Source organism: Convolutriloba macropyga, chromosome 1 (genome assembly GCF_964194025.1).
Source record: "Convolutriloba macropyga chromosome 1, txConMacr16.3, whole genome shotgun sequence".
NCBI lineage: Eukaryota > Metazoa > Xenacoelomorpha > Acoela > Convolutidae > Convolutriloba > Convolutriloba macropyga.
In genome coordinates, this window is record NC_134468.1 from 34152025 (window position 1) to 34168768 (window position 16744).

At 32.5% G+C, this 16744-nt stretch overlaps 1 protein-coding gene across 1 annotated transcript in view; it reads right to left on the reverse strand.

Moving 5' to 3' along the window:
• The window catches only part of LOC142348375 (uncharacterized), a 37531-nt gene extending 22125 nt beyond the window's left edge, over window positions 1-15406 (reverse strand). Inside the window, exon 1 of the mRNA XM_075399703.1 lies at window positions 14433-15406. Coding sequence (XP_075255818.1) covers window positions 14433-15125 — 693 coding nt within the window. The 5' untranslated portion in view covers window positions 15126-15406. The remainder of the gene's footprint in view (window positions 1-14432) is intronic.
• Between the last annotated feature and the right edge of the window lie 1338 nt (window positions 15407-16744).

Sequence of the window (16744 nt, forward strand, 5' to 3'; positions counted from 1 at the left end):
ACTCCTTGACCCGATAAAATTTCTATATTTTTGAAAATAGAATAGGCGAATAACTGGATATTTCCGATTGCAAAACTAACTTTTTTCCTAGGCAAGCTATAGCAACAATTCTTTTTGTTTTACCATCTAGATACCCATGGAAAACTCCATACCGAGTTTGGTTCACTTTGGACAACTCTAAGACCTAATCAAAAAGACCTATTTTTTAAAATTATTTAAAATAAAATAAGCGAATAACTGGATATTTCCGATTGAAATACGAACTTTTTTCCTAGGCAAGCTATAGCAAAAATTCTTTTTGTTCTAGACTCTAGGTACACACGGGATACTCCATTCCGAGTTTGGTTTGATTTGAACAACTCCTTGACCCGATGAAAAAGACCTATTTTTGAAATTAAATATTCGAAATATTCGCAAATTTCCGATTGCAAAACTAACTTTTTTCCTAGGCAAGCTATAGCAAAAATTCTTTTTGTTCTAGACTCTAGGTACACAGGGGATACTGCACACCAAGTTTGGTTTGATTTGAACAACTCCTTGACCCGATAAAATTTCTATATTTTTGAAAATATATAATAAGCGAATAACTGGATATTTCCGATTGAAATACGAACTTTTTTCCTAGGCAAGCTATAACCAAAATTCTTTTTGTTTTAGACTCTACTTGCCCATGGTATACTCCATACCCAGTTTGGTTAGATTTGAACAACTCCTTGACCCGATAAAATTTCTATATTTTTGAAAATATAATAAGCGAATAACTGGATATTTCCGATTGAAATACGAACTTTTTTTCTAGACAAGCTATAGCAAAAATTCTTTTTGCTTTAGACTCTAGGTTCACACCGGATACTCTATACCGAGTTTGGTTTGATTTGAACAACTCCTTGACCCGATGAAAAAGACCTATTTTTGAAATTAAATATTCGAAATATTCGCAAATTTCTGATTGCAAAACTAACTTTTTTCCTAGGCCAGCTATAGCAAAAATTCTTTTTGTTCTAGACTCTAGGTACAGAGGGGATACTGCATACCAAGTTTGGTTTGATTTGAACAATCCTTGACCCCATAAAATTTCTATATTTTTGAAAATAAAATAAGCGAATAATTCGATATTTCCGATTGCAAAACTAACTTTTTTCCTAGGCAAGCTATAGCAACAATTCTTTTTGTTTTACCGTCTAGATACCCATGGAAAACTCCATACCGAGTTTGGTTCACTTTGGACAACTCTAAGACCTAATCAAAAAGACCTATTTTTTAAAATTTTTTAAAATAAAATAAGCGAATAACTGGATATTTCCGATTGAAATACGAACTTTTTTCCTAGGCAAGCTATAGCAAAAATTCTTTTTGTTCTAGACTCAAGGTACACACGGGATACTCCATACCGAGTTTGGTTTGATTTGAACAACTCCTTGACCCGATGAAAAAGACCTATTTTTGAAATTAAATATTCGAAATATTCGCAAATTTCCGATTGCAAAACTAACTTTTTTCCTAGGCAAGCTATAGCAAAAATTCTTTTTGTTCTAGACTCTAGGTACACAGGGGATACTGCATACCAAGTTTGGTTTGATTTGAACAACTATTTGACCCGATAAAATTTCTATATTTTTGAAAATATATAATAAGCGAATAACTGGATATTTCCGATTGAAATACGAACTTTTTTCCTAGGAAAGCTATAACCAAAATTCTTTTTGTTTTAGACTCTACTTGCCCATGGTATACTCCATACCCAGTTTGGTTAGATTTGAACAACTCCTTGACCCGATAAAATTTCTATATTTTTGAAAATATAATAAGCGAATAACTGGATATTTCCGATTGAAATACGAACTTTTTTTCTAGACAAGCTATAGCAAAAATTCTTTTTGCTTTAGACTCTAGGTACACACGGGATACTCTATACCGAGTTTGGTTTGATTTGAACAACTCCTTGACCCGATGAAAAAGACCTATTTTTGAAATTAAATATTCGAAATATTCGCAAATATCCGATTGCAAAACTAACTTTTTTCCTAGGCAAGCTATAGCAAAAATTCTTTTTGTTCTAGACTCTAGGTACATAGGGAATACTGCATACCAATTTTGGTTTGATTTGAACAACTCCTTGACCCGATAAAATTTCTATATTTTTGAAAATAAAATAAGCGAATAACTCGATATTTCCGATTGCAAAACTAACTTTTTTCCTAGGCAAGCTATAGCAAAAATTCTTTTTGTTCTAGATTTTACATACACAGGGGATACTGCATACCGAGTTTGGTTTGATTTGAACAACTCCTTGACCCGATAAAATTTCTATATTTTTGAAAATAAAATAAGCGAATAACTCGATATTTCCGATTGCAAAACTAACTTTTTTCCTAGGCAAGCTATTGCAAAAATTCTTTTTGTTCTAGATTCTACATACACAGGGGATACTGCATACCAAGTTTGGTTTGATTTGAACAACTCCTTGACCCGATAAAATTTCTATATTTTTGAAAATAGAAAAAGCGAATAAGTGGATATTTCCGATTGAAATACGAACATATGAGAAAGACGATTTGATAATTTTCCTATAGGCCAGTCTGTTGGTAATCTAGGGTTTCCCCTGCAGACTGGCCTCAAAAATTGAATATAAACATCATAAATCGTAAATCTAGAAAAAGATAAACCGTGGTGAAAGCTGTCAATTAGGGCAAATTTCAATGAATCAAATTCCAAACATCAACAAATTCCAAACATCATCAAATTCCAACTATCAAAACAAACTAACAAATATCTGATCAAATCTAAAAATTTGGGTGCGGCTTGACAATGGGTTTGTCATTCTTCGCTGGTTTCTTTGAAAATTTAACCATTCTGACCAGTTGTTTGGTTCCATCGCCGTTATAGCAACTCGCAGGTTGCACTCTCTTCTGCTCTTTCTTCTTTTTTGAAAACTCACATACCAGTTCGCGCACTTTTCCAATCTTCACTATCTGCATCCCATTCGTTTTTTCTTCGTTGTTTCGTATAGCCTCCATAGCTCTATGACAATCACCAACAGAAAAAAAAATTGATCCACCCGTTATATCGGTACTTTGTCTTGTCGTTTTGCTTATCGTTGGGCCTCAATCTACCCAATTTAACATCCGTTGTTCCCTCGAAAAGATTGAAAATTTTGTCCTGAGCCTCGCCTGGCAAGCAGTTTCCAACATACTTTTGAAACTTGAAAGATAGGGCGTACTTTTCGTCTTTGGGTTTCGGGGGAGCACGCAAGAACTTGCTAGTTGCTTTCTCTTCTTCGCGCTCTTTCATGCGTTTTAACATCAATTGCTTCTTTATGCCTCCAGGGCTTATCACTTCATCACTTCGGGTGGTTTCCTCAAACTCATATTCACGTTCTTCTGCGAATAGAACCTCCATTCTGCTCTGAAACAGGTGTATTTGACTACAAGAACCAATGCTTCTACCCTCACTGCTTCTACTGCGCGCACTAACTGGCTGCGCAACTACCCTCTGGCTGCTCAACTGCTCTTTCGCTGCTCAACTACCCTTAGCTGATGCTAATTTCCTCCACCCCCACTAATCCGAAACTGATAAACTGATGCTATACTCAATCTGAACTTCTTATTTCATTTCATGTTTATTTATACCTCCTTTGTTCGCAGTCACCAGTGTACTGTCTTCGCTGTCTTCATACCCCTCTGCTGTCCACCTAATGAGCATGTGAACTGTGGCAGACTGCGGACAGCTTCGAATATTTCACAAGGCGAACGCAGGTGATCTAGGACGAAGGAGGACCAAATTTTAAGTGGTATCAAATATATATCGTTGAAAAGCTCTTGATAAGGCGAGTTCAACTAACTGAACGGAATCTATTTTCGAGGCCGGGAACATCATTAAAAACAGCTATAAAGTTTCTGTTATAAATAGTTGCGTTTTGGCAATTTCATATGTATTAGTCCACGTATAAGCCCGAATTTAAGGACACGTTACCAAAATTGTGAAACTCACAAAAAAGACTATTTCTCCGAAACTACTGAACGAAAATTGATAAAAATTAGTGTTCTGAACTCAGGATGAACCGGGCTTGGATGCCATATAAAAATATAGCACTTTAACAAGGTTTTCATCTTGACGATTTTAGCCCCAGACACCGGAATTTGGTCAAATTGACTACCCCTTGAAAAAGGTTAAAAATTCCCTTTGAAACTAGTTTTAACATATTGAATATATATATATTCAGAAAGACCGTTAAAAATGCAAGAAAATAAGCTATAGTACGCGTCTTAACTCTCAAAAACCTAAAAGCTATTAAAGAAAGAAACTTTGAAAATGACCAAAATTTAGCAAAATTTGAAGCTCTTTGTAGCACTACAGAGGCTTCTTAGGGCACGAAAATGGAGAGAACTACATTATTTTTGTTTTGTATTGTGAGAACCAATAGAAATGCTAAATTTTGGTTATAAAAACTTTGCAAAACATTGCCTGAACAAAAAGTTATTAGTGAAAGATTCTTGAAAAAACCGTAATTTTTGTTGACAAAAGTTACTCTTTTACAGAATATTTGGTACAAACTGAAAAAAAAGTATTTAATATACATATATTCAAAAAGTACGTTAAAAATGCAAGAAAATGAGCTATAATACACGTCTCAACTCTTTCTAAGTGAAAAATTATTGAAGGAAGAATTTTTAAATATGACCAAAATTTCGAAAAATTTGCATACTACAGAGGCTTTCTACGGGACAAAAATGGCGAGAACTACATTATTTTTGTGTTGCATTGTAAGAAACAATAGAAATGCTAAATTTTGGTTATAAAAACTTTGCAAAAGATTGCCTGAACAAAAAGTTATTAGTGAAAGATTCTTGAAACAACCGTACTTTTTGTTGATAAAAGTTACTCTTTACAAAATATTACGTTCAAACTAAAAAAAAAGTAAATAATATACATATGTATATATATATGTTCAGGAAGAACGTTAAAAATGCAAGAAAATGAGCTATAATACGCGTCTCATCTCTTTCTAACTGAAAAATTATTAGAGGAAGAAGTTTTTATAAATGACCAAAATTTTGAAAACTTTGCAGCTGTTATTAGCAATACAGAAGATTCTTACTACAGGAAAATTGTTAAAACTACAACGTTTTTTTTCATCGCGGGACCTATCCAAAAGGCTAAATTTTCTTTATAAAAACTCCAATAAACAAAGCTTACTTAAGAAAATATTGGTGAACGATTTAAGAAAAAGATGACTACTAATTACCGTTATTCAAAACAATTTGCATCATAAGCTTTTCAATTCTCTTTTTGCATTTTTTTTTTCGTTTCCTATCAAATAAAATTCTTTTTGATTGATAGTACGTCCTCTCTTCTTAGACTTTTTCTGAAAATTGAGTAGGAGTAATTGAAACAAATTACTTTTTGAAAATTTTTGAAAAAATTTCAATATTTTGATCAATATCAGGGGCTGTTTGTGAAGCATTTTTACATCAAATCGTCAGCAAAAAGATATTTTGTTTTCGAGAAAAACTTGCTTTATATTTGATATAGTCCGATTGCGTTAGTGTCTAAAGAAGAACTACAAAAACCAAAAAGAAATATTTACTAAAATTTTACAATGTGTCTTTTTTATGATCTGACCATCAACTCGATTTGCAGAAACAATAGAAACTTTCTGCAGAATTATCAAAAAGGTGCAATTAGTAATATTTTGTCAAAAAAGTTTGCGATAGTCAAAGATTCATAGCAAAAGGATGCTCAAGACGTTAAAAAATGTTTAAACTTAACAAAACAAATTAGTTAACTTTTTAAAGTTATTCCGATTTAAAATTTAGTTGATTTGTGTTATATGCTGATTTGGCGTTGAAACTAGCATTTTGTGCGTATCAGTTAACAGGGAACACGTATATTGTTGGAAAAAATTTGGAAGCCGAAAATGCTTAAAAACTTGAATGTAGTTTTTGTTTTTTTATTCACTTTCCGGGACGATTATTCATATATATCAGTTAGGCAGACCACTCTGATTGTTTAAAAAGTTTTATATTTATGGTAGTCTGGGGAATCAATTCGGTTTACTTTAAGCAACTCCTTGACGCGTTTTTTTTTCATTTTTGAAAGTGAAATTAGGTAAAAATAAAATAAACTTGAATACTTCTTGAGCTTTCATGAAGAAACAGTCATATGTATGAAAAAGCAGTTCACTAAAATAGATACATTGAACAATAAGCATTACGATGATTAAAATAAACTTGAAGAAACAACAAAATTAACAAAAAAAGAACATCTATTTGTGAAGAACAAGTTAAAAGAATTTAAAAAGAATAGAGGATAATTCATTTTAAATCCATATAACCATAGATTGTTTTAACATGGATTTTTTCAAAATATATTCATTAATAAATATAAAACAATAAGAACCTTATTTTAAAAAAGGTAAATCAGGTAAAATATACGAATTCTCCGCATATCTCTAAATACTAATGTAAGTCTGGGGCAATAGTACTGTAGGTCAAGGGGCAAGTTTAAAGTTAAACAAATTGTTATCTTAGACTTGCAATAGTATTTAGAGATATTTGGAGAATTCATTTAATTTATCTGTTTTACCACATTAAAATAAGAATCTAAATGCTCTTTTATATTTATTACTGAATATATCTTGAGAAAATCTATGTTAAAAAAATTTATTGTTACATGGGTTTAAAATCAATTATCCTTTTTTCTTTTTAAATTCATTCAACTTCTTCTTCACAAATAGATGTTCTTTATGTGAATTTTGTTGTTTCTTTATGTTTATTTTAATCATCGTAATGCTTACTGTTCAATGTATCTATTTTTAGTGAGCTGATTTTCCATACGTTGTCTACAATACTATTGTCAATTCACTAAAATTAGATACATTGACCAATAAGCATTTCGATGATTAAAATAAACATTAAGAAACAACAAAATTCACATAAAGAACATCTATTTGTGAAGAAGAAGTTAAAAGAATATAAAAAGAAAAAATGATAGTTCATTTTAAATCCATGTAACCATAGATTTTCTTAACATATATTCATTCATTAATTTTTTTTCACAATATATTCAGTAATAAATGTAAAAGAACATTCAGAACCCTTTTTTAAAATGGTAAATGAGGTAAAATATATGAATTCTCCGCGTATCTCTAAATACTAATGTAAGTCTGGGTTAACAATTTGGTTCACATTAAACTTGCCCCTTGACCCGATCAAATTTCTCCTAGAAACGTGTCTGAATAGTGGCATTTTTCCTTTGGGATAGTCTGATTGGAGATCATCTGAGTTAACAATTGTCGGGAAAATGGTCTGGGTTTAGTGTGGGCCATGGTTGCAAAATCGTCTGGACAATGGTCTGGAGGTGGTCAGAAAATCTTGGGAAGATGGTCTGATCAATGGCACTTTTGGTCTGGGGATAGTCTGATCAGAGGTCATCTGACGCGCACAATCGTCTGGGCCATGGTTGCACAATCGTCTGGACAATGGTCTGGAGGTGGTCAGAAAATCTTGGGAAGATGGTCTGATCAATGGCATTTTTGGTCTGGGGATAGTCTGATCAGAGGTCATCTGACGCGCACAATCGTCTGGGCCATGGTTGCACAATCGTCTGGACAATGGTCTGGAGGTGGTCAGAAAATCTTGGGAAGATGGTCTGATCAATGGTATTTTTCGTCTGGGGATAGTCTGATCAGAGGTCATCTGACGCGCACAATCGTCTGGACAATGGTCTGGGTTTCGTCTGGTCCATGGTTGCACAATCGTCTGGCAATGGTCTGAATTGGGTCTGATCAGAGGTCACTTCCGGATGGGAATGGTATGATCAGAGACCATTTTGAGCGCACATTCAGCGCACAGGGTGATTTGAGCGCACATTAGTCTGATCAGAGGTCATCTTCGTCTGGGATGGTCTGATAAGAGGTTACTTTCGTCTGGCACGGTCTGATCAGAGGTCACTTCCGGATGGCACCTCAACCTGGGGAGCAATAAAATCTACATACACTTGTAAAACACCATGAACCTTCCAAAGAATATAAGCTCGTTTAACTACAAAATTACATCGTTAAAGATTTTATGTGAGTTTTTCGAGAACAAGAGTTCAGGTTTAAAACATCAGTAACAGAGACTAATTCATGAACTTCCAACAGATCCAGTGAAAAATGAATGCTCAATATTGTAAATAATTGTAAAGAAGCAGTACTTACTCATCCAGTGCGTTTTCTGTCATTTACTATTGAGAATTAGATTTAAAATATTGTTCTCAAGGATGTCTCCCCATTCGTAATTGTTCAAACAGTAAGTATATGATTGCACAGCAAAACCACAGTTTACACAGCCACTCGTTTTGGAAAAATTCTTTGCAGAGACCTTTTGTTTTCAGTTTTATAAAGAAAAACAATCAAAGATGCTATAAAAATTTTTAAAATTTCAACCTTTTTGCTTAGCAAGACTTCATTATTCCAATGTTAGAGCATGAGTTTTAAGTTTTGGCGATCGATTTCTGTTTTTCACAATGAATTTTTTCGTCAACTCAGCGTTCCTTTTCCAACTTTGAGTTGAATTGAGCATATTTTCAGCCGTGAAGCTCCAAACATTTAACCCGTTTTATGTCTGTGTTTTCTTAAGAAAAATCTTTTGTTTTTTTTTCTAAAAACTAACATAAAAATCAGCGAAAACGGTTTTTTCTAACAACCCTGATATACGCATTCACTTTGTTTTCAATTTTGTGATAATTGGAAAATAATTTTGTCAAATTATGTCCCTCCTCCATTATTTTGTTATTGCAATAGATTGAGTTTATTCTATTTGTCGCTGACTATTTTCATTGATTACATCAACGCAGAATGGAGCCAAATGTAAAACTAATAACTTCAGTTTATTGATCTGGTGAGAAAGAGTTTGAGTTGGATAAAGATACAGAAAACTAACAAAAATTGATTTCAAAATAAAGAAAAGTTCATTTTGATCTGAGCATTTTAAATTATTAAACAACAAAATTCATTATTTACAACATATTCCGGTCATCTGTTTCTTCCCGTTCCCACCTCAAACATGTCAAGTAGAACGCCCACAATCTAATCGCAGTCCCTTTTTCAGATTGTTTTCTTTAATATCACGGCAACACATTAGCTTCCAAAACATAAATGTTTTTGTCAACGGTAAAATCATTTAGAAGTTACTTGGATTTGAAAAAAGAAGTCACCAATCTTTAGGATAAGAAAATGGAGAATAGCTGTTTGGGGCCAAATTATTACAGACTTCAGTTTTTGAGTTTCAAAAAGGAACAGAAATTGCAAAATTTATGCGATTGGACTCTTCATTTATAATTTTTGCAATTATTTTTCTAAAAAAAATTGTGACCAAATTCGGTAAGTACATTCAGAATATTTCGAAGAGGCGCTATATTAGAGAAATATCTCATCTTTTGTGATTTCTTGACCGATTAAAGACGTAAGCATTTTTTGAAATGACAATACTATTTCATTAAAAAAGTTCACTTTTGATGCAATGATTAATACACATAGAGTTGGAGCTCATGTCTTACAGCGATTTTCAAAATTTTTAAAAAGATGTCCAATTGCAATGTAATTTGCTGTTTCAGTTTTTCGTCATCAGTGTGTACGTCATCAGCTCAATATCATGATTTTAACAGACATTGCTTCTGATTTAAATATCAGATATGTGTTTAAATAAGATGCTGATTGCCTGAAGTTATTTTTATTCACCATCAGACTTCTTCAAAATATGGAAAATAGTAGTAAAAAACTGATATATAATACAGTTTTGTCAATTACATAAGAGATCTCTTTAGTGTCTTATATTCTCTTCATCCCATTATGTTACAATAAGTACGGAAGGTTTTCTAAATCATTGTTCCGACCCACTTTACTGGAGGAGCAATTATATACTCAAACTGTTTTTTTGTTCAGTCAATTTTGGCCGATCAATATAATCATCGTAGAGAGTTGTGAGTAGTATCATTAGAAAGCTTGCCAACGTAGGATTTGGAACAAAGAAATTTTTTTGGATTTGGTTTTTCATAGTGAGTTATCGAGGTTTAAAACTTTGTGAAGAGTAGAAGATAATCCGTAAAATTTTATTTACAGTTTTCGTATTTTTGACCACAATCTCGTCAATTTTGCTAAAATATGTTAAAATTCTTAACGGTTGTGTTATTGATGATATCTTAAAAATAGAGGAGAGTTGCTAAATTGTTCGATCTGAGTTTTTCGGCCAGAATTTATGCTAAATTATTTTTTCGTTAAAAATGGGACCAGATATGCTTTCTTTAGCATTTTTTTCGTTAAAAAATTCTGGCTGTAGACAGCTAAAACTGTACCTATTCTTTGTAAGCACAAAAAGAAAGCTAATTGTACTCCCGATAACCTTAAAAGTCTTCTGTAGTTATAATTTTGCCTGTTTTTCTGCAAAATTAATCTCGATAATTTCACAAATTGCATTATTTATTTTTTGATAAACTGAAATACTTTTTTAAAATATTGATCTATTTTGCAAAAATTTGAACAACTGAGTGCTTGGGTAATTGCGCAAAAAGATCTCGCTTGATCTTTATCTCACTATGAATCATTACGATAAAATTTTCAGATTTTAATGGGGCGTGGCCTTTTTCAAAAAATTTCCTTAATTATGGTTTTTTATGTAAATTACTGACAAGAAATTCAAATCAACAATCAATTATTGAGAGATACTGTATAAAAAAAGCATGGCCCGACGAGATAAAAAATAAATAATCAGAGTTAAGCTCTTGGTTTTTATGGCTGTAACCAAACGCCTTTGAAAAATTGAACCTACTTCTTGCCTTTTGCTCTCAATTGCTATAGTTTTTGTACTCCAATGACTTCGTCTACCCAATCAAAACTCCAGTTAGTTTTTTAAGAGTTATAGGTGAACCCAGACAATGCTTATAGTTCTTATCTAGTGTCTCTTATGACTTCAAATAATTTTGTTTTAAAAAAATGTCGGTGAAATTTTAATAAATAATTTACTTCGCTAATAATTTACTTTAATCTCTCAACTTCGGACACAGTCTCAGTAAAAATAAACTAAGACTTATTTTCGGTGATTTTTAGACTACTATTTGTAACGGAACGGTTTTTTAGCCAATGGTTTTTTGGTTTTGATACTACAATTTTTCATTAATTTTTTTTTAATTTCTGAGCATATTTGAGAATTTTTGAGTAAATTTTATTAGTTAGTTTTGTTTCTTTGTCAAATTGTCACATTATTGACTAATCAATTTGAAAAAAAAAACTTAGTAGGGAAAACCATCTGCGTTGAGAAAACACCTATCTGAGTACGTTAATTGTTTTTTTTTAAAATTGTTTGTGCTTTTTTGGGCTGAGACACAGTTCCCTCGCAAAATTTAGTTGATTTGATTTTTAATTGTTGCTTATTTCTGTCTTTCTTTTTGTTGTCGTACAACATATAACTGACCTTTATATGACTTAATTATTTTCTCATGACTTATAATTGAACATAGTTGAAGATTACAGTTTACAGCTGTTTGTTTTAAAGACATTCAAACTAAATTAGAATAAGAAATAAGATATTTTCAACTGTCTCCTTTTTGCTTTCCTTGTACTCAACTTGTAACTAACATTCAAAAATTAAAAGTCTCAATACTTTTTTTGACTCAAACACTTTTTCTCGCTTGGTTATTCGTTTTGACTGATTGCTTCGACCATGTAATTTCCAGAAAGAATTTTCATTTGCGTAATTTTTTTTGGGTATTCAACTCTTAGATTTATTTTTGTTGTCTAGTTTAATAAGTCCTTTATAAGAAAAACTCAGTGATGCTTATATGAGGAGCAAGTAATGATTTACAGTTCTTGCAGGTAACATTTTATAATTTTAGAGCCTTGATCACTCTGGTGTCGTAAAATTGTTTAAAGTTCTAGCTTCTACCTAACTTTGTTGTTATTTTGTGGGATTGTTGTGACTAAGTCTCATTATTTACAGGCTCCATTGACTAGCTGGAGTGTTGCAAGTTTCTTCATTTTTAGAGGAAATCTTAAGTCTGCTATGACTTTTGAAAAAATTTGCGTTTTTGAGCTTCGTCATTTTTTTGAAGAATTTTTTGGTCGATTTGTAGCACAGTCTTGGTAAACACAAGTCAAAACCGTTTTCAGTGAGCTATTTTTTAATCTTTTTAGCGGTTTTAGCTTCAAACAATTGTTTCTCGGTTTTGTTGCTACTGTTACTAAGATCATAAAATATTTCAGAATTTTTTTTTTATTTTTGTATATTTCTATAGGACTTTTGTTTTCTATTTAATTTATAACAATATTCGTTGGTCCCATTGGCTTTGAAATGTCGAACAGTTGAACAATGGATAATGAAATGTCTCAATTGCTTCCTATCGAGATGTAAATGAACATTCTAGGGAAATCAGTTGATATCTAATGACATTAATAGCGGTGAAATTATTTGTTTTTAAAAATAGAAACGCCTTTCTGAACTTCGCACCTCCTTGCTATTTTTGTCGGTCGATTTGTAGCTCAGTCTCTATGAACACCGGTCACTGCCTTTTCCTTTTAGTGAGTTATAATTGCTCTTTATAACAGTTTTTAGCTTCAAACATTTGTTTCTTGGCTTTGAGATTTTTATGTATTTGTACATTTTAAAGGGTTTTTGTTTTCTTTTTAATTTATAACAAAGATAACTGTGAATTTAATTGTTTTCTAAAATTGTATTTTTGAACTATGCGACTCTTTTCTCTTTTGGTTGACCTGTCATCCAGTCGCACGGAAGATAGGCACCATATCTTTTCTAATGAGATATAGGTTCATTTGTTTTATTTAGGTTTTATCTGATGCGAATTTGATTTTATCATTTTTTATTATAGACGACGACTTTTGGCCGTATTTAATGTTTGTTGTTTGAAGTTTATTAGTTTTTTTCTAATAGTCCTATTAAGAACAAGTTTCAGTGGCCCCCTAGCATGGCGTTTTTTTAATATTCCATTGGTGGTTTGCTGATGTAATGTTTTTAAAAGTTTTCTATCTCTTCATCATTTTGTAGACAATTAATCAAGAATGTGGATGAGCGGGGTCGGAATCTTATGCGCGTACGCACATTACCGAGCCTCCTTGTTTAAATCTAAATTTTGTTAGAACTATGGGACACAAAAGAAAGTGGAAGAATTTGGTAGTGTAATATAAGAGCAATTTATTGAGCGAAAAGAAAGCATTTATTTAAAATATATAAAAAATATTTACCATTGGTGCCAAATTTAACAGGGTATATTTACACTATTGCCCTTTGCCCAAAAAGAAAAATGCCAACTAAACCTGCGAGCAAAGTGGGGAAAATTGTTAAGAACTATCTCTGAAGCTATAATTGGAACGCCATTCCTAGACTGCAAATTAAAAGCTGAGCAGTAAAAAGGGGTCCTCTATCGAATTCAGATAAAAATTAGTTCAAGTTATTGCACTTATAAAGCGCAAGCGTTATTAGATTGAAAATGTTTTCATTAGATGACAATGACAGAATATACGACAATGAAAAAAACAGTTTCACTCAGCATCAATTTGACTTTCATTTGTTTATTCTTAAACTGCCTTTGAAAGATATCTTTAGCAAAATAATTAATCGTTTTCTGAGCTCATCTTAAAGCGGAGAATCAAAAGAAGAACAGATGATACGAGTGTCAGCCGTACAAACCTTCTGAAATGTACAAAATGAGGTATTCAATGAATAATGAGAGAATTGAAATACATGTTTTCTGATTGAGAATACAGGGATCAACACTTCAGCCCAAAAAAGGAAAATCCAGTAAGCGAATGCTTCTTAAAATTGGTTAAAATAAATTGTATACTGCATTTACTGCAATCAATCGATTCAAATGTATTGCATCTGTACTTTACACGCACTATAGTTTTACTGCTTGCGTTAATTGCTTGAAGTTATTGAAACCTGAACGTGTTTGAAATCACTGATATGGAAATATGGTTATCAAAAATTTGAAGTGTTTCAAAGGATATTAAAAACTGCCATTTAATTGTTTTTTTTTTCATTTAACATGCATCTCACAAATTGTAAACATTTTTCAGAATTACAGCCATAAAAATTGTCCCGCTTGCTCTCAAATAGATTATACTGGCCGGTTTTGACAAAATGGATAAAAATCTGATTAATGTGGACTGCATCTGCAGACCCGATTTGAATGGAAGTGCACATTTTTTCAAATTTAAACATCAGTTTTTTGGGCCTGTTTTTTTCCGAGAAATCGTATTTAGTAAAAAAAAATCTTCAACGTTTTGCTCACTTTTTCAAGAGTTTTCGAATTCTACGTATCTCTCATCAAAAGTCATCGATCGGTCAAATTTGGCTCAACAGAAAACTTTTGGACTAGATTAGATTTCCTAACTCCCTTTCATGGAAAAAAAATAAATGATAGATAAAAATAACGGTAACCTTTTTAGGTAACTCCAAAACCCCAGATTCGTTAATGCTATCCGACAAATTCTGGTAGTTTTCTTTCACTTGACCATTTTCGATTCTCAGTTCGTCCAAATCACTATTCAGATCATTCAGCACATATGCAAACAGCACAGCCACCAAGATAGTCAGAATAAACCCAACACCCAGACATCCAAACATAGAAACGGGCACAATTCGAGGCAAGTCATAAACAGGAAGGGCGTCGCGTTTCTCCTTTCGGATCCGTTTCTGCTCAATCTTTTCCAACTTTCTCCTCTCTTTCATTGGAAGGGAATCGTAATCAGCGTATGCATCTTGATTGCCATTGAATGTGTTAGTTTGTTCATAAAGGCTGAGTGTACTCAAAGGTCTGTTATTGCCCGTAGGTTCGTATTCGCAACCACCGTCCTCTCTGTCAGAAGCTGCACCCTCATAACTTGTACCCTGATAACCTGTACCCTCATAACCTGTACCCTCGTAGTCAACTTCCAATTGTTCCTTCGAGGAACTGCATGCTGTATAATCATTGGCTGTCGACTTGGTTTTTGGTACGGCATGCGAGTACTCGTGTTCTGCGTCACCTGATTGGTTGTCGGTGGTGTTGATAATTTCTGGTTCTATGTCATCAATCGTGGTTTCAGCTATGTGTTGCTGAGCAGTTTCAGATGCTGAAGGTTGCATGTTCATCTTTAATTGATAATTGATTATAAATAATCAGTCATGTGATTTTCAACGTAAAAATTTTGGGTAGTCATTGTTTCGGAACTTCGTGAGACAAAATTGTTTGATGTGTAGTTTATAGATAATATACGCTTTATTCGTTGTGAAAGTTATTACGAACTGTGTAGCTGGTTAAACTACAACAAAAACTGTTTTTCATAAGAACTCTTTTCTTCTATGCAGTTGATAAATAGTTTGAAGCTATTGCTGGTTGGCTTTGCAGCTTTCTGCATGTAGAAAATAAAAATCATGTGCTCATCTAGTTATTACTTATATAGATTAAATTATGTTAATTACGTTACAACTTTTGAAAAATTACCTGTTTTTGATCCAGCTGTGAAACTCAAATTTTATTAAATGCGCAGAGCAAAAGTAGAAGAAGTGCTCAAATGATTCGTCTGGCGACTAAAAATGTGACTTACCAAAAGCGGCACCAAGTTTGAACATATTCAATTGTGGTGTTTCTCATGCATATGTCTGTATTATGAATCGTGGACTGTAACAAGACGAGTTAGAACACACGTAATAACAAAGCATATACCATTTTAATGGAAAATCGGTTTAGCCCAAAGATTCTTTCGGAATTTTATCGTGTAAGATCTAATAAGATGTTGATCAAAAATCTTGATCGTGTAAGATCTTATCTGGTATTACACGATAAAACTTCTGCCGTACGAGAACATTTATCGTGCAAGATCGATCTGATAGGATACCTATAAGATCTTATAAGAGAGAAATTCAATTTTGCTGAATTTCTATCTTTTATGATGTGATAAGTATATTATCAAACTTTATAAGATAATAATTCATTTCTGCTGAATTGTTTCTTATAAGATCTTATTAGATCTTATAAGAAACAATTCAGATCTTACACGATAAAATTTTACGTAGGAAAAAATTTCCATCGTGTAAGATCTGATAAGACATGTTTCAATGATCACAATATTGCCGTATAACGTAGTCAAGTTCCTATGAAATTTAAAAAAAAATTGGTCAATTAACCAATTATGAAACAAAAATTGATTCTTGAGTCTATTTTAGCGGCAGTTTTTTTTTAGTCTCAACTAAGTATTATGGCTCAAGTTAGCAGTTCAAGATAGTCCTGCGCTTTGAAAGAAAAAATTGTCAGCCTAGTTTGATAATCACCGCTTCAGAAAAAGTCTCCGATAATCGACTAACTTTTTTCACAAAATCTTATAAGTCTCAAAAGACAAAATAAGACAGTTTTCTTTTTTTAATCTGTCATTTAAGTGTTGCATGCTGTAGCTTGTTGGCTGCTGCTTGAAAAGAACTCTAAATTGTCCTCAATCTGAAGAATTGCCATACTTAGAGAAATTATATCGTATAGATTCGATGAAAATCAAATCAAAAAGCCCGGCAAATATGATAATTGTGATACGGAAGTACCCATACGGAAACCAAGACTCAAATATTATTATTAACACTGTTAATCATCAAACACTATTATTCTACCAACCCATTCAGTTAACTTAACCCATTCGGTCTGAAACTCATTTATCATTTCAGTTGTACGCAGTAAACTTTCTATCACTTATCGTAACACAATTGTAAACTCTAACTTATCG